Source organism: Ovis canadensis, chromosome 4 (assembly GCF_042477335.2).
Source record: "Ovis canadensis isolate MfBH-ARS-UI-01 breed Bighorn chromosome 4, ARS-UI_OviCan_v2, whole genome shotgun sequence".
Classification (NCBI taxonomy): Eukaryota; Metazoa; Chordata; class Mammalia; order Artiodactyla; family Bovidae; genus Ovis; species Ovis canadensis.
In genome coordinates this window covers 106,212,837-106,231,917 of record NC_091248.1, presented here as the reverse complement: position 1 = coordinate 106,231,917, position 19,081 = coordinate 106,212,837, and the positions used below count along the sequence as shown (strand labels likewise).

The 19,081-nt window shown below is 40.3% G+C and overlaps 1 protein-coding gene across 2 annotated transcripts in view; it reads left to right on the top strand.

Moving 5' to 3' along the window:
• Nucleotides 1-19,081, top strand: part of GRM8 (glutamate metabotropic receptor 8) — an 883,624-nt gene that overhangs the window by 359,954 nt on the left and 504,589 nt on the right. For both annotated transcript variants that reach the window (XM_069588313.1, XM_069588314.1), the window contains exons 4-6: nt 11,814-11,949; nt 12,416-12,570; nt 14,112-14,249. In XM_069588313.1, coding sequence (XP_069444414.1) covers nt 11,814-11,949; nt 12,416-12,570; nt 14,112-14,249 — 429 coding nt within the window. The remainder of the gene's footprint in view (nt 1-11,813; nt 11,950-12,415; nt 12,571-14,111; nt 14,250-19,081) is intronic.

The following is a 19,081-nucleotide window of genomic DNA, read 5'->3' as shown; positions in this document are numbered from 1 at the left end:
TTTTCTTTTCCTGAATTTTTCTTATCTACTGTACCCACGTGTCCATTTGGGGAATGAAATTTGAGTTGTCTTGAATGAATGTTATAGGTAAATATTGCTTGGTGAAAGTGAGTTACTATTTCTGTTTGGGGGTTTCAATTTTTATTTTAAATGATTTACAACTAATGTGTTTTCTGAGGGGAAAAAATGAATCTGTTGGGTGATTATTTAATCCCTTCATGATAACCATTGGGAGCTGTTAATACTAGCATCCCCTGAATCTTCAGATTGAGGGACAGAGGCAAGAGATATCACATAACTTACCCAGGGTCACATAGCTAGTCAGAGAAGGGCTAGGATTTGGAGCCAGGAAGTCTAGCTCTGGGACGACATTCACAACTGTCACACCACTGTTCCTCTGAGCATATGTGCTCTCTGATGAGCTGTGGCTGAGTGGTTGTTTTGTTGCAGGAAGGGGGACACCAGCCAAAGCCCAAGAGTGGGCTCTTGTCTAAAACTTGGAAATGAATTGTCCAAAGAGACAGATGTGCTGAGAAAGCAAAAGACTATTGGGAAGGGGCACACAGGTGGAGATTACTAGTATAAGGGAACCCAGGAGAACTGCTCTGCCATGTGGCTTGCAGTCTTGGGTTTTATGGTGATGGGATAAATTTCAGGATTATCTTTGGCCAATCATTCTGACTCAAGGTTCTTTCCGTTGGTGCACACATTGCCCAGCTAAGATGGATGGTAGCAAGAAGGATTCTGGGAGGTAGTAGACATGTGACATCTCCTTTAGACCTTTTCTGAATTCTTCTTGTTGGTGGTGATTTGTTAGTTCCGTGTTTCTTACCAAGACCTCCTGTCAGAAAGTAACTCATGCAAATGGTCACTATGGTGTCTGGTCAGGGTGGCTGGTTCCAGTCAATGTTTTCTGGAACACTTGAGTGGCTAAGTCTCGTCCATTTCTGCTCCTCTGTTCATGGCATTCTCCAGGAGAGAAAACTAGAGTGGGCTGCATTTCATGACTGCATTCTAGTTTGTATGGACCCAAGGAACCCAGCCCAGCCCAACCTGCCTCCTGAGCATCAGAAGCTTTGAGCATCACATGGAGACAGGCAGGAGAGGGACACTCTGAGCCAGTCCTCTCCATTGCCACTCTTAGGGGTCAAATGGGAGCAGCCTGGAGCTTATGCCCCTTCTGTACCAGGACTTTCATTCCCTCATTTCATTGCTCTTCAGAGTACATTTAAGGATGATGTGGCATTTGATAGACAAAAAATGTTTGGTGGGGTGAGGGGAGATAAGCACAGATTTAAGTGCGATGTTACTGTTTTAATCCATGTTGTTAAAGATAACACTTTTTCTTCACTGTGATGTGTGAGATAAATCTTCTCTTTCACAAAGTGCTCTTGAAGCTGACAAACAGACGCACTTCTATCACACTGTGCACTTGGCCGCTAAGTCCCAGTTGTACACCACATAAGGAGGTGAAAATACTGTTGCAAGAGGTGTGATTACACTTGTTCAAACCTTAGAACAAATTTCACAGAACTAGCACTAAAGGACCAGTTACATTAGGCCAAATTGTTATTTTACTTATGTGTCCAGAAAGGTGGAAAGAAATGATGTCAAGGATAATTAGTTCAAAGAGTTGTAATATTGTGATTTGTAATAAGAAATACAGATTTGGTTTTTAATCCAGTTTTTGGCATAAAGCTCCTAAAATCCTTGGAATTTACTAAGTGATGAGAGAAATTAAGGTGTCTTTTGTTGTGTTAATGAGGTGACTTTGGGAAAGCCCTTTGAGGAGGAGAGACTTGCTAGAAATTGAGTTCAACCCCTGATGCTCATGTCAGTCATGCCTATGTAAGGAAGACTCCATAAAAACTTGAAAGGATGGGATTTGAAGAGGTATGGTTTTTCCAGTAGTCATGTACAGATTCAAGAGTTGGACCATAAAGAAGACTGAGTGCTGAAGAGTTGATTCTTTCCAATTGTAGTGCTGGAGAAGACTCTTGAGAGTCCTTTGGACTTTAAGGGGGTCAAACTAGTCAATCCTAAAGGAAATCAAGCCTGAGCATTTATTGGAAGGACTGATGTTGAAGCTGCAACTCCATTATTTTGGCCACCTGATGTGAAGAGCTGATTCACTGGAAAAGACCCTGATGCTGGAAAGATTGAGGGCAGCAGAAGGGGGCAGCAGAGGATGAGATGGTTAGGCAGCATTACTGACTCAACAGAAATGAATCTGAGCAAATTCTGGGAGATGGTGAAGGAGGGAAAATCCTGGTATGGTGTGGTCCATGGTGTCACAAAGGGCCGGGCATGACTTACCAACTTAACAACAACAACCTAAAGGGTTGGTAAACTCTTGGAGATTCAGAGACAGCGTGGAAGCTCTGTGCCCTTTCCCCACACCTTGCCTGAGCATCTCTTGCATCTGGCTGTTCCTGAGTTATATCCTTTTATAATAAACCAGTGATCTAGTAAGTACAGTGTCTCTCTGAATTCTGTGAGCCTCCTAACAAATTAATTGAACCTAAGGAGGGAGTTTTGGGAATCTCTGATCTATAACTCGTGGGTCAGAAGCCAGGTAACAACCTGGGCTTGTGACTGACATTTGAAGTGGGGGAGTTGGGGGAGGGCAGTCTTGTAGAACCTGGACTCTTAACCTGTGGAATCTGACAATCTCCAGGTAGACAGTTTCAGAAATGAGTTGAATTGTGGCATACCTAGTTGGGGTCAGAGAATTGCCTGGTGATGGTGGAGAAATTCCTTACTCTGTATGAATTAGAATTAGGATCTGGGCACTTTTAAGAGCTAACATGTTTCTATTGTCTTTAAGAACCAACCAACCAAACAAAAAAAACCTACTTAATTTGGTTTTGTTCATTGCTATTATTTGAAGATGCATTCATAGAAAATAAGTTAATACTTGACTGACTGTATCAAATTCTTATTAGGGTCAATTATAAGCCATCTTTTAAGATCAACTGACAATTTTTACCAATCACTTTTTTTGCTGTTGTCATTATTCAGTTACTAAATCATGTCTGACTCTTTTGAGACCCCATGGACTGTAACCTGTCAGAGTCCTCTGTCCATGTAATTCCTAGGCAAGAATCCTGGAGTGGGTTGCATTTCCTCCTTCAGAGGTTCTTCCCAACCCAGGGATTGAACCCACATCTCCTTTGTTGCAGGAGGTTTCTTGACCACTGAGCCACCTGAGAATCTCCTCACTTTTTTACCGGTAGCTTTAACAATTGATAAAATGGTACCTTTGTTGATGTGTTATGTATCAAAACCATTCTTTTATGCAGATCTAACAAGTTATATAATCAGAGACTCAATATGATTTTCTTAGAACTTAACTTGACAGAAATTGTAAACCAACTTGAGACACTGGTAATAATCATGTTGTTTAAAGAAAATCACATTCAATATTCTATATGCAGCTTTGTAAGTAATTTCATTCCTAATAATTTAATCCTCCTGGATTTCCATCACAGCTGGAAGTTGATGCTGTGACATTGTTTCTTGTTTTATTTTTCTCTTTCTGCATTATTAATAGAGATTTTGTTCTTAAAAATAAGCAACAACTAAAAACACAATTCTTTGTCCTCTCAGATTGCTTTAACAAAACTTCTCTGCTGAAATACAGGGAGTTTTATGATGCCAGCTCTTTTGTCCTAGTTGGCTACAAGTCCAGTATTGGACTGTTTGGATAGGTTGCTTGTCTTTGTGCAATAAGTCCTCTTTGAAGAGGAACTTTAAAATTAAGCAATGGTATTTTATTAATTGTTTGACTTGTCCTATTACTTCAGAGATATAATATCTTTGGTTCTCTGTATGTTTCAGTTCTTATATATGGTGAGTCCCCTTTCAGAGCCCCATTCAGTGAAGGTTCCTGGTGCCCTTGCCTCATAATGTGGCTGCACTACGGGGTGGCCCTGACTGCAAGGAACTGCCTTGACTAATGTATCTACCCCTTTTTCCAGGATATCCCCCAGCAAGCCACTGATAAATGTAGAAGTAAAATGGCTTGTTCTATCTGACCTAATTCGGAGCAATTCTGGAAGGCATTTCAGCCTCAGCATTGCCGGTGGTGCTGGGAATTTGTCATTGGTCCGCAGTCAGCTGGACTTCTCTGCCCAGTCTGGTTACCATCCCTGGTGGTCTTCCATTGGGCAGAGATCAAGGCAAATATGCATTTCAAGCTCCTAAGTTTGCAGCAGTATTGTCTTAACACTCTATTGTCCAGCTTCTTAATAATCTATAGGCAAGTATTTAAATAAAAAGAGCATGTGGGTTGTTTCCACAACATTTGCTACTTAGTGGTCGGCAGCATTAATAGATGAATAGTTTTCACCATGCTATTACTCTTTTAAAGAATAAATTCTAATGTTCAACCCAGATCTTCAAAATACTTATAAAATCCTTCCAAGAGGAGGCTTGAATCCTGCAGGTATGAATTCAGGGATGACAAAGGAGAAGTAAGTCACTTTCTCCATTCTCTCACATTGAAACTGCCCTGATGACACTGTGATGATCTGTAATAGGTGAAAAGTGAAATTTAGTCATCTTGTTTACTGGCACAGAAAAGCAGGCAATTACCACTTCTCAGAATTTAAGGTATTTAATAACATTACACAAATAAAGCTGAGGGTTCAAGATCTGACCTGTTGACAAACTCACATTTTAGGTCTAAATATCAGCTATCTCTCCTCTCAAGTCTAGTGATGATGCTTACCTGGTTAAGGTGAGGATGATGATTAACAATATTAACAATGTATTCAATGCAACAATTGTATAGCACTTATCATATTGTCCTTTTCATCCCTGGAAGATAGTTTCTATGAATCTTGTCACAGAGATGAGGACACTGAGACTTGCTCAAGATCACATAGGACTGACCCTCAGGTCTTCTGACCCATATCTATTTTTCTTCACTTCAACATCTTATTGCACTAGCAAACCAACATATATGTAAAGAACCTTTCGTCTCTCGGACCTGAGGCTTCCAGGTACTCACATATGAGATAAAGAGATAAAAATTATGAATGAAATTGTTCACAAATTTGCTCTTATTTCAATAAGAGCAAATTATTGTGCAACCCCACAGATGAACAAACTGAGGCCAAGGTAATATTCTAATTTATTGAGCCCTGATAAAAGCCATTTTGGGTGACAGATGCCACATCAGTGGGAGCTTTCTCTGAATTTCAATTTCAATTTTTTTTTTCTTTTTGTGTGCCACTTTTAATCACTTTTAAAAACAAGGATATATTTTTATGTATCCTATGTTTTCCTACTTGACTGAGAGGTGTCTGAGGTCAGAAATGTCTCACCTCTGTTTATATCAGCAGTGTCTCTTGTAAGTCTTACCTGTATTTATTCAAAACATAGTCATTGAACTCCATGTGTGCCAAGCACCGTGATAGGTAGTGAGAAGTATGGTGGTCAGTGTGAAAGCCAAGATTCAGCAGTTATGGAACTTATAGTCTAAGGTGAAAAAAAAGATAACAGTGAAAAAAATATATAGTTATTGTGGTTGCTACAGTCAAAGGTGATGTGGAAGACTGGAGGCCTCAGGAAAATTTTCCTGAGAACATACATTCACAGGGGCTATTGGAAAGATTTGGGGATGGATTAGTTAAATACTAAAGTTTAAATCAGTTCTATAATCTGCATGAGTTCTAAGTATTTTAACTTTGTTCTTAATGCTCAATAGAAGGACTGCATTTGTGTAGCTATTGATTCGGTTTATAAGGGGTGACCTGCTGGGTCTTTTGAATGTCTTTAAATTTACTTTATCTTATTCATCAGTCATGGATATCCATGAAACCATTAAGTCACAAGTATAGTCAGTTGTGGATGAGCAATATGATGGAAAAAGTCTTGGAGTCACACATATGTGGCTTTGAAACTGGATTTCAAACTCTTGCCAGCTGTTGACACCCCTATTTCTCAGTTTCTGCGTCAGAATTGTGGTGATAATACAAAGGTTAGAATCCTTTCCCTAGGACTATGGAGGTACAGAATGCATGAGACTGGGAAGGAGTGCTCAAGAGTGTTGGAGAGTGTATGTAAAATGCTCAGCTCAACAAATGATCTTTTAATTATCACTAAATAATCAAAGGGAAAACATTTACACAGGTGAGGAAATCAGACAGGGAATTTTAGAAAGCAGCCAATTATAAATTCTTCCGTACAACAGTCTTTCCCTAAGTGCTAAGCTTTAAAAATTATTTCTTGCTAAACTGGGGACACCTGCAGAACAGGGAATTTAGAGTCCCTGGAATTGTACACAATCACTCTTCCAGAGTGGGGTATGAAGAAATAGATGGAATAGACATGCTCTGATGCAAGAGAGCTCCTCTTCCACACTTTAGGAATCTAGATCAAGTCAGAGAGTCTCTTTTAAAATTGGAACAATTGATAATGAATAAAGGAAAACACATCTTTGATAAAGCCTGAATGTTTGACTAAATTTTACTGTATTATAACCAAACACTAACAGTGTACGACGACCTCTTGTTATATAGTTTTAAATAGTCATGATTACTTGAGGTGGGGATTTACTGTCATTTGTTACTGCAGTTGATTTGACCTTATGCAATATTTTCCTAGCAGTAGATCATTTTACATTCTTATCTGGCTTTTCTGATGTGTACATCTTGTCATTCAGTTATAACTCTGTTGCAGGCAGAATGGAGACAGAAAGTGCTTAGCTCTGGAAACATAATAGACCATGGGTACTTATGAATGGACTCTGTGGCTTTTTGACTGATGTGAAGATAGAAGTTGTGAATGAATTTCAAGGCTAAGAAAAGGGATATTAAGTTTCTAACACCAATTATTTGAGAGTAATACATTCTACAATAAAATGTCCATAAAGCACCAAACAGCATAATGCCTTTGGGGTGCACGTTCTTTGTAAGGATTTGCTCAGCTGAAATAAATTACTTGTGCAGTTCCTCTTTCAAGAAAGATAAAAATGGACCAGGCTCACAAATAAAAGGTGAGGTGAAGGAATAAAAAATATAGACTAATGTAAAATTCCAACTTGACTAATTTTGAACGAACAGAAATGTTCGATGGATCTGTAGTAAGTGAGTAAACCAATGAATTCAGACTAAACCATAAGTCTGGATTGCCTGTTTGCCTCATCTGAAAAAATCCTAATTAAAACTTTCTGGCCTTCATTTCTTCTGATTATGGAGTCAGAGTTAATCTCAGAATGATACTTAAGATATGGTTTTTAATGGGATCCTTAAGTAATTAGAACAATTTTCTTAAAAGCGCAGTCATGTTTTGAAACAGCTATTGCTCCCCAGAGAGTGTTACAGTTTGGATCTTACATTTCTCTGGTTACCTCATGTTTCCACTCACCACAGTTCTTTATTTGATTTTTACATACATTATGCAGTTTTCAAGTAATCCCTAGAGTTTGTCCCAAAGTTTTCTCCTCAAAACATGTAATCACTCCTTTCCAGTCTCATTCACTAGCTCCCTTCCTGCTGGTGGGTTTTCAGAACTCTGTCTTTCACCTTTTCCTGTTATTGATTTAAATATTCTCTTTGACTGATCCCTTCACTCCCAGCACTTCTATTACTACTGTGTCTGCATCTAACAACATTGTGGTTACAACTCCCTTCTTTCTCCTTAGCTCCAGACTCATTGTTTCCATTTCAGTGTTCCATGGGTACTTTGAAAACCGCTGGGTTCTGAATCAAGCTCATCAAGTCTGCCCCTCCTGTATTTCCTACTTGTTTAATGATGTCATCACAGAAAAGTGAAAAAGTGAAAGTTGAAGTCGCTCAGTTGTGTCCAACTCTTTGCGACCCCATGGACTGTAACCCACCAGGTTCCTCCATCCATGGAATTTTCCAGGCAAGAGTACTGGAGTTGGTTGCCATTTCCTTTTCCAGGGCATCTTCCTGACCCAGCAATCAAACCTGGGTATCCCACATTGCAAGCAGATGCTCTACTGTCTGAGCCACCAGGGAAGCCCCACGGAAACCAATCACAAAGGCCAAAACCTTAGAGTCGTGCTTAATGGTTTCCTACCACTGCGCCACCTCGATCAAATTAATACAACCTAAATATTCGGTTGGCCAAAAAAATTTGCTCGGGATTTTCTGTAAGATGTTATGGGGAAACCCTAATGAACTTTTTTGCCAACTCAGTATATACAATTTTTATTTGCCAGTCATGTTTCAGTAAAGGAGGGAAAAATGTTCCAAAGTCCCACTGATTCTAATTCCAATTTTCACTGTCCACCTGTCTCTGGTGACTCAGACAGTAAAGAGTCTGCCTGCAATGCAGGAGACCCAGGTTTGATCCCTAGGTTGGGAAGATCCCCTGGAGAAGGTAATGGCAATCCACTCTACTATTCATGCCCAGAGAATTCTGTGGAAGGAGGAGCTTGGCAAGCTACAGTTCTTGGGGTTGCAAAGTGGTGGACACCGCTGAGCACTCATACACCTGCCCCTCCTCAGTACTGATGGTATCACCCTAGTCATCATCCCCTGCTGCCTGTCCTAGTAACTTCCTAACTGGGATCCTGGCCTCCTATTCTTTCCATTCCAGGTTGCCCGCTTATATCACTTAGTGGTCCTCATTCATTTTTCTTCCATGAAATGCCGTGGTCATAGAAAAGACATACTCCTGTGGGCTACTGAAAATTAGGCACCTTCATTACTCATAATCTTGCACAGGTCTTGAATGACATGCATGGCCTGGATCCCATCTACCTCTCATCTTTGTCTCGTACTTCTCTCCCCTTCATTCATTAACTCCACTGGTTCTTTCCTGCCATTTTCCACTTGATTCTCTCCCCTTCTCTTTTCTTTCTGACTTTAATGGAGAGATACCAACTTTAGGGACACTTTTCATCAATATAAATTAAATGTCCTTGCTCTTCCTCGTAGGGCATGCCATAACTTATATACTTATTTGGTGTTTTTTTTGTGTGTTAAGCCTATTTTACCTGTAACATTTCTAAACCCTGGTAAGAGTTTTATTCACCATTATAATATGGTTTTATTCACCATTAAAATATGTCCATTTTATTCACCATTATAAATCCATATCTCCTGCATGGTGGCTGACAGATAGTGAAACTGTTAGTCCCTCAGTCATGTCTGACTCTTTGCGACCCCATGGACTGTAGCCCATCAGGCTCCTCTGTCCATGGAATTCTCTAGGCAAGAATACTGAAGTGGGTAGCCATTCCCTTCTCCACATGATCTTCCCAACCCAGGGATCGAACCCAGGTCTCCCGCATTGCAGGCGGGTTCTTTACCATCTGAGCCACCAGGGAAGCCCCATAAATGTTTACTAAAGGAATGAATCAATCATCACAACTATTTTGGACATATCAGTAGGCTGACTACTAACAGGCTCAGTCTGTGGCTTATAGGCAATTCTCAGCACTGAAGAGCAGAGTGTAGGGTTAGTGAGGGTACTGCTGTTGCAAGGATAATTTTAGCAGTGTTCTAACTTATACAAAGAATAACCTTCAGTACTGTGGCACTGTTAATCATACGGCATTGTCACATGTATCAAATCAGATCACAACACACTGGACACCCATTGTGTGGCTACCACATGGTTCCTCTTTGTTTGGCTACCTGAAGTTTCTTCCTAAAACACATAGCTCGTCATGTAATTCTCCTGCTTATGAACTTTCTGTGGGTTTCTAGCCTTTTCAATGTAAAACCCAAATTATTTGGCCTGTCTAATAAAGTCATTGTCAAGCTGGACCTGTCTATTCTTTCCAACCTCAACCCCAGCCAGTCATGACCCAACAAGGCTCTTTCATACCTTGGCTTCTACCAGAAATGTCCCAGTTTTGCCCCTGAGCTTATGTATATTTGCCATTTAAAATCCAGTTCTCTCAAGCACTTGAGTAATTCCCTCTTCTGTGTTCCCAAAGTGTGGTATACTTTCTTCATCCTAAAATCATTACATGCTCCATGATAATTTATTGGAATGCCCCTTTCCCAGACTACCTGGCAACTGCTGGGTTAGACTGGGCATTTCCAGTGTCCAGCCAGGTGCATGGCATATAATGGTACCCTGTAATGTTTGGGTAATTGAATGCATTGCCAATTGTGTGGAAGTAAAAATACCTTGCTTGTTGAAGCCATGCTATAAATAAATGGTGATTTTCTTCTCAAGTGACTCAAAAAGTATGTTCAAACCGTAATGCAATTGAAACATCTTGCTGATGTCATATTTTCTCTTTATATTAGAATATGTTACCTTGACACCACTACATCAGAGGAAAACTCCTTTTCCTCTTATCTCAGCCCATCAGCAAAAGGCAGAGATATTTTCTACATTTTTCTTTTTGGCCTCTCATTGCCTTAAGATGAGAAACCAAAAGAAGTTTTCTTCCTTTTTTGTTCTGTGAGTTGGATGGTTCAGTTCAGTCGCTCAGTCGTGTCCAACTCTTTGAGACCCCATGGACTGCAGCACACCAGGCTTCCCTGTCCTTCACCAACTCCTGGAGCTTACTCAAACTCATGTCCATTGAGTCAGTGATGCCATCCAACCATCTCATCCTTTGTTGTCCCCTTCTCCTCCCGCCTTCAATGTTTCCCAGCATCAGGGTCTTTTGAAATGTTTAGTTCTTCGCATCAGGTGGCCAAAGTATTGGAGCTTCAGCTTCAGCATCAGTCCTTCCAATGAATATTCAGGACTGATTTCCTTTAGGATGGACTGGTTGGATATCCTTGCTGTCCAAGGGACTCACAAGAATCTTCTTCAACACCACAGTTCAAAAGCATCAATTCTTTTGGGCTCAGCTTTCATTATAGTCCAGCTCTCACATTCATACATGACAACTGGAAAAAAAAACCACGTAGCTTTGACTAGACAGACCTTTCTTGGCAAAGTAACGTTTCTGCTTTTCAATACTCAGTCTGGGTTGGTCATAGCTTTTCTTCCAAGGAGCAAGCATCTTTTAATTTCAGGGCTGCAGTCACCATCTGCAGTGATTTTGGAGCCCCCCAAAATAAAGTCTCTCACTGTTTCCATTGTTTCCCCATCTATTTGCCATGAGTTGGATGGAATTTCTGCCATTTTGATTTTCATGGTGGAGAAATATGTCAACTGAGTGCTTGTGTCTTTGAAACTTGACTTGTGTCTCAAATAATCTTGAAGACCACTTGTCTCATAACATATTATGTTTTTGCATAAGTTTCTTGCTACAATACTATGAGCTAAAAAAAGGAAATTAACTTTAAAAGAGGTCTACTGATAAATGTGAGTTCCATCCCTGGGTTAGGAAGGTCCTCTGGAGTAGGAAATGGCAACCCATTCCAGTATTCTTGCTTGAAAAATTCCATGGACAGTGGAGCCTTGTGGGTCCATGGGGTCGCAAAATAAGTTAGCAAAAGGACCTTCCTATATTTATCACAGGAAGTCTCACCTATAAGACATATTCATACCTTTTTTTTAAAATCAAAGCACTTGTACTTGGACTTATATTAAATGAATTAAAACAGCCTTTCTTTCCACTCTTTCTCTCCTGTCCTACATCTTGTGCACTTTGATTTTTTCTTAAAGGACATTCACAAAAATAATGTTTAAACTTAAAAACAAAAACCTGATGTGTGATTAAGTCACTGATGTCATCATTTGAGAAATATATATATTAGGATGCAAAACATCCTGATTGCTTTTAAATAGGTGAGAATGACAGATATTTTGAGAAACAATATCCATTACTGAGTCATGTGTTTCTATAAAGTAGCTAACCTCATTAACTGTGTTAAGTAAATGTCTTTTCTGAATCACTCTCTCTCTCTCTCTTTAAATAGGTGGTGTTTGCATTGCTCAATCACAGAAAATTCCACGTGAACCAAGACCTGGAGAATTTGAAAAAATTATCAAGCGCCTGCTAGAAACACCTAATGCTCGGGCAGTGATTATGTTTGCTAATGAAGATGACATCAGGTACTGATTGATATTCTTCCTCATTTAGGATCATATTTGCACCTCACATCCTTTTTCTAATATATTTCATGTTCAATGTAGAATCTTGTAATATTTCACAAGAATTGTAGCATTCTTATGCAAGGATAGACTGCTTTCTGCTACATAGAAACAGCAGCCTTCTGGTTTCTCAATCTGAAATGTTTATTGAGTAAAATCCAGGGACTGAAAAGAAATAAGACAAACAATGATGATAGACAGAATAATGTGGATGAGGTTAAGAATAAGGCTAATTATCAGGCACTGGACTTAAAGTCTCCAATTTATTTCTTTTAGGATATGTTAAAACTCAGGCAGTTAGAATGATTGACTTGTTTAATGGTGACCTACTGAGTATTGATGACTTGATATAGCAGGTCTTATAACATTCATATGTGTAAAGTTTCTTGGTAAATGTGATGTGTTTTATTTGTTCTTATTCTCATAGGAGGATATTGGAAGCAGCAAAAAAATTAAACCAAAGTGGGCATTTTCTCTGGATTGGCTCTGATAGTTGGGGATCCAAAATAGCACCCGTTTATCAGCAGGAGGAGATTGCAGAAGGGGCTGTGACAATTTTACCCAAAAGAGCATCAATTGATGGTAAGGATGCACCATAGAGAATTTGTTTCATTCTAACCGAATCTAAACCCAAAAGCAAAATCAGAGTATCAGCATGTGATGAAATGCATCCATTATTTTATGACTCTGGATAAAATTTGTAGCACTGATGGCAGAATTACCAAGACAGTAACTGTTTAAGTTAGCACATTATATATTTTTTAATTAGAAAAGATATCCACAAGACATTTTTTTAAGGAGCACTGTTGTTGGCCTTAGATATCTCCATGATTTTAGCAGTTGCCCTCTAAGTTTGCAAATATCCATGGACGTACACAACAGTTATAGCATTGTTGGAAGGATAGTGTTTGCTTTTTAGCAAATTGAGGCATGATGCTGGTTTGACTCTATGGATAAATGAATGGCAACAGAAGATGTGGAACATCCTTGAAAAGCAGTCTGCCTCCCAAATATCTTTTCCAGTGATCTTGACAGTGGCTAAAATTCCTACCTTTGCCATTATTTGTTGGAACAAGGCATTATTTCCAGTTTTAATCTCATGTTTATCAATCAAAGCTCAATTGGAAATTGAAAGAAATATTAAAATCAGAGAAGTAGTCAGTTGACAAATGTTTGGTATATTGGAGGTTTTCTTTTGGTTTTTAATGTATGCTGTTCAAAAGATCATTTCATCAATGGTGTAAGAGTATATATATTAAAATAAGAATAATGACAAAAGTAAGGGCTTCTTTGGTAGCTTGAGGGTAAAAAGTCTGCCTGTCAATGGAGGAGATGCAAGTTTGCTCCCTGGGTCTGGAAGATCCCCTGAAGAAGGAAATGACAACCCATTCCAGTATTCTTCCTTCAGTGAAGTGGTTACCTGACCAGACTGACAATTTAGCTTATTACCCAGGACTCCAGGAGACTGGGTGCTTCCCAAGTGGCTCACTGGCAAAGAATCTGCCTGCCAAGCAGGAGACACGGGTTCAGTCCTTGGGTTGGGAAGATCCCCTGGAGAAGGAAATGGTAACCCATTTAAGTATTCTTGCCTGGGAAGTCCCACTGACAGAGGAGGCTGGCAGGCTACAGTCCATGTGGTTGCAAAGAGCTGGACACGACTTAGCATCTAAAAAACCAGAAGGTTACATTAGTAGTGATTGGTTTACTGAGTTAGCTAAAAAGGGAATATCCAGATTAGATAAATCTTCGGGGGAGTAGAAGCACAGAAACCCAGAACATAGACCCCTACTAGGGGAAAGAGAAGAGAAAAAGTCTGAGTTCATTCTAAATATTCAGCATGAGGTCACTGGTTGCTGCCACTGGGAGACATAGAGGAGAGGAAGAAGCGGTGAGGATGAGTCCCAATCTGCTGTGCATGCCTGAACGGCGCATGGTGGGAGTAGAGAGGCTGCCCTCTGTTCTCCATTGATTCTTGCCACAGGGACAGCCTTATTTCTGGGTTACTGGTCCTCCCCCATTTGTTATGTATATTTTTTCATGCAATGATCACAACATGATATAATATATATTCAAATTTCTGATAGTACATTAAAGTATTTTCATACGATTCTTCTTTAAAATAGGGTTTGATCGATACTTTAGAAGCCGAACTCTTGCCAATAATAGAAGAAATGTATGGTTTGCAGAGTTCTGGGAGGAGAATTTTGGATGCAAGTTGGGATCACATGGAAAAAGGAACAGTCATATAAAGAAATGTACAGGTAACCATTTAAATGTTTTCCTTGGAGCATTTGTGTTTGTCATTACCTGAGAAATGAAGCTTTTCTATGTGGATAGTAACGACAACATCTTCTACCTCCTTGTATCTCTTGTTATAGTTTCTGAGCAGGGCCGAGCTTCCATTGATCATTCAACAAACTTAAACTTGCACATCGGTTGTTGCAATCAATGAACAAGTATTTATTGAACATGTGCCAAGTGTTCAGTGCCGGAGTATTTCAGTTCTTTTTTTTAAAATTATGTCTATCTACTTTAGACAAAGTACTTTATTAGGTTTGGTAGGATATTGACAAATAAACAAGACATGATTTTGTTCGCCAGGAGTCCAAAATATTGTGACGATGACAGATCATAACAAAATGTGCTGACAGTGCTTTTCAACTATTTCAATCATGTCCCCCATATCCTGCATTGCTCTAGCAGCTATGGTGTTTTGATGCTCTACTTTCTGTACTTTGTACATAAAAATAACAGTGATATTAAATATACATTTTTTTGAATGTTAGAATTTAACTTTTTATTTGAAGATAACATGACTGTGTATGTGGAAACATCTATGGAATTTTAAAAGCTACTTAGAACTAAGTACATTTAGTAGGATCAATACAAGATAGAAGGTCTGTATAAACATTCCTTTTAAATCCATTTATATATATTAATGGATGTATTTATATACCCATTTATATATATCAGAAACTAACACATGGAAAATGAAATATGTACAGCATAATTAAAAAGAACATAAAAAGGGATAATTTCAATAAAGATACATCTCTTCTAAATTAAGATCTAGACTGAGTGAGCATCTTATAACCAGACACTCCTCTCTTGCATTCCCCTTGGCCCACACGTTTTGATATGACCTCCTTTCCCTCTATTTAGTTCCTTTAGAAATAGGTTTTCAAATAAAGATATAATCTGAGAAGCGCTAGACCAGCCCTGTAAATGGAGCAAGGATGGATGTGGAGAGGGGTGCCCCAGTGGAGGGAACTGACTTCCAGGAGCTGGAGTAAGTGAAGTGAGACAAAGCTCGTGCTCGTGAGTCTTACATTTGAGTTTGAAGAGTCACTAAATAAGTAAATGTATAAAGAAACAGAGACTTCCAGATGCTGAGATGTACATTGAAGAAATACAACAGAGTAAATGCAGAAAGAGTGACGAGGTGGCCTCAGGAAGGAGGGAAGGCAGCAATTACTATCCTTTGGTTAAGAGGCTTTGCCAAGGAGCTAACATTTGAGACCAGACATAAATGGCAAGGGGCTTCTCTGGTGGCTCAGATGGTAAGAATCTGCCTGCAATTCAGGAGACCTGGGTTCAATCCCTGGGTTGGGAAGATCCCCTGGAAGAGGGCATGGTAGCCCACTCCGGTATTCTTGCCTGGAGGATCCCCATGGACAGAGGAACCTGGCAGACTACAGTCCATGGAGTCACAAAGAGTTGGACATGATTGAGCGACTAAGCACATGAATGGCAAGAGTCCTCAGCCATGTGAAAATATGAGAGCAGCCCATTCCAGGATATAGCACAAATGTCTTGAGTTTAAGGTAAAGAAAACAAAAAATAAAAGGTCAGGGGGACCAGAGTAACTGAGACTGAGTGTGGGAGTGAGAGCAGAAGATCCAGATCCAGATCGGGACAGGCCAGCTCATGCAGGGTTCTGGGGTTCTTCCTAGAAGCTCCAGAACTGGGGGTCTGGGGCTTTATCCTACCTGTAGGGTAGAAGTAAATAAGGCTTTTCATTTAGGACATTGGTTAGATACTTCTTTCAGAAAGATTCCTCTGACAGAAGTGTAGGGAGGGTTGGGGATCAGGGGAGAGAAAAGAGAAAGGTGAGTCAGTGTCCATCCCATAGCCCAAGTGGTAGACAGTCTCACCCTCATGAGATGTGCCAGTTAGGGATGGAACACAGAGTATAGAGATGCTGCTGCTGCTGCTGCTGCTGCTGCTGCTGCTGCTGCTGCTGCTGCATTGCTTCAATCGTGTCCAACTATATGCGATCCCATAGATGGCAGCCCACCAGGCTCCACTGTCCCTGGGATTCTTCAGGCAAGAACACTGCAGTGGGTTGCCATTTCCTTCTCCAATGCATGAAAGTGAAAAGTGAAAGTGAAGTCGCTCAGTCGTGTCTGACTCTTAGCGACCCCGTGGACTGCAGCCTACCAGGCTCCTCCTTCCATGGGATTTTCCAGGCAAGAGTGCTCGAGTGGGGTACCACTGCCTTCTCCAGTAGAGATCCTAGTAGGTAGTATTTACAGGATATGGTGAGTGCTGAATGCCCTGGGGGGGGGGGGTGGTGAGTGATGGGGGTTCTGAATGACAAAGCTCTGCCAGCTAGGTCTAGGAAAACTACTTAACCGAAAAGGCAGCAAGAATGGTAATGCACTATTAGAAGGACTAACTGGAACTGGGTTCTGAAATCGCCCCATGGAACTGCCCAGCAGGTGGCATCCCAGGTTTGAGACCCTGCCTAGTATAAGACACTAGAAACACAGATTTGGTAGTAGTAGATGCAGGAGACCTGGAAGTTAAAAGACAAGGACAGAGATGCAGTTACCAGGGAAAACTGAGCAGAGATGAGGGATAACCACCTAACCCTCTAGGGGAGGAACCAGAAGAAGAAATTAAGCATTGCAGGTTGGGGCAGGAGATGTACTGGGAGTCAGGAGAGGAGTTAGGGTGCATGCATGTTCAGTGCTACCAAGAAGCATGGTTGAAGAACAGAAGTTTGATGGAGACTCAGATGGTGAGGATGGTGAGGGCTGGAGATAGACATGGAATACAGGTAGAGGGAGGAATGCTTTTTTTAAAGAAGTTTAGCAGAAAAACAAAGTAGCGATGATGGGAGAACTTGAGAAAGAAGCAGAGTTACAGAAATTTCTTTAGGGGAGGGCATCTAATTTAAGCAAATTTTCAGATAAATATGGTGGTGAGAAGGAATATCAAGGGACTTCCCTGGCGGTTAGGTAGTTGAGTTCAGTTCAGTTCAGTCGCTCAGTCATGTCCGATTCTTTGCGACCCCATGAATCGCAGCACGCCAGGCCTCCCTGTCCATCACCATCTTCCAGAGTTCACTCAGACTCACGTCCATCGAGTCAGTGATGCCATCCAGCCATCTCATCCTCTGTCGTCCCCTTCTCCTCCTGCCCCCAATCCCTCCCAGCATCAGAGTCTTTTCCAGTGAGTCAACTCTTCGCATGAGGTGGCCAAAGTTAAGACTTCCCTTTCCAATGCAGGGGATGTAGGTTCAATCCCTGGTGAGGGAGTTAGGATCCCACATGCCCTGAGGCCAAAAAACCAAAACCATAAAGCAGAAGTAATATTGTAACAAAGGCTTCCCAAGAGACTCTGGTATTGAGTCTCCCTGCCAGTGGGGGATATGCAGATTCGATCCCTTGGTCAGGAAGATCCCCTGAAGAAGGAAATGGCAACCCACTCCAGTATGCTTGCCTGGAGAATCCCATGGACATTGGAGCCTGGCGAGCTACAGTCCAAGGGGTCACAAAAGAGTCGGACATGATTTAATGACTGTACAACAATTGTAACAAATTCAATAAAGACATTGAAAATGGTCTGCATAAGAAAAAAGTCTTTAAAAAATAAAGAAAGAATATGAAGAGAAGGATGTTAAACGTGGAGTAGGATCTTGACAGAAACTTGAAGGAGAGGCATAAGAGGGATGTGTTATCTTTAAATCGTGTGATTTAGTTGGGAAAGAGAGATATACCCAACATGTACATAAGTAAAGGGCAACAAAGTATCTTATGATTAACTGTTAAATTTGGACATAGATATCGAAGAAGTTCAAAAAATGTATGATTATAAGTTTGAGTTGTAAAACTCAAAGCTTCAGGGAGGAGGTGATTGAGAACAAGAAAAGATTGAGAAAGCTTCCCAAATGAGGGAAAGGATGGGTCAGCAGAGAGTGGCATGGAGAAGTGTGAAGAGAAGAGGAGAGGTGCATCTCATGAAGAGTTTGCATGTCAGTGAATAATGGGATATAAAGAGCAGTCAGTTTATAGAAGGATTTGAAAGAAGTTGTACACAGAGGGCCTTATGGGTTTTTCATTCATGTATATTGTACACTGTGCTTAGTTTTGAATTCTGAATGTCATTTGATCATCCACGTGTTTATATCCTATTGTTGTTTAGGGTATATTAATGAAAATTAACCAGTCAGTGAAATGAATGAACTCATGGTAGTGTATATATGTCAATCGTAGTCTCTCAGTTTGTCCTACCCTCCCCTTCCCTGCCTTGCCCACATGCCTGTTCTCCACATCTGCCTCTCCATTCCTGTCTGGTAATTAGGTTCATCTGTACCATTGTTCTAGATTTCATATATATGAGTTAATATACAGTCATAGAGCTTTTTAATGGACTGTTTTCAGAATGATCAATTTCTCTAAAGTCATTAAAAAAAATGGTGACGTCTCTAGATGTCCTTTAAGCATCTGTCGATGGTGTAGAAGAAATACTTATTTCAGGCAGAAACACTGAACTGAGGTGTAGAATCCAGACTTGGTGGCATGTCTGCTTCATATTCCTTTGGTTTATTTGGGTGTTGCTAAAACTGTAACAATCTGTCCAATTATAACTCTTTCTGGTGCAATGAAAATGGTGTTTACTCCAAGTGCTAGGGCAAATGCACCCTTAGGGAATGGGGTCAGTGAGCAGATTTTCATGCAAATTCCATTGTGGGTGATACTGAAATAACTTGTCTCTGGGTAGAAAATAAATAAAGAATGCAATGTGTTTTCTTACTTTTTTTGAAAACAGTAACACGTGAATGTTTCCAGATGGTGAGAGAAGATAT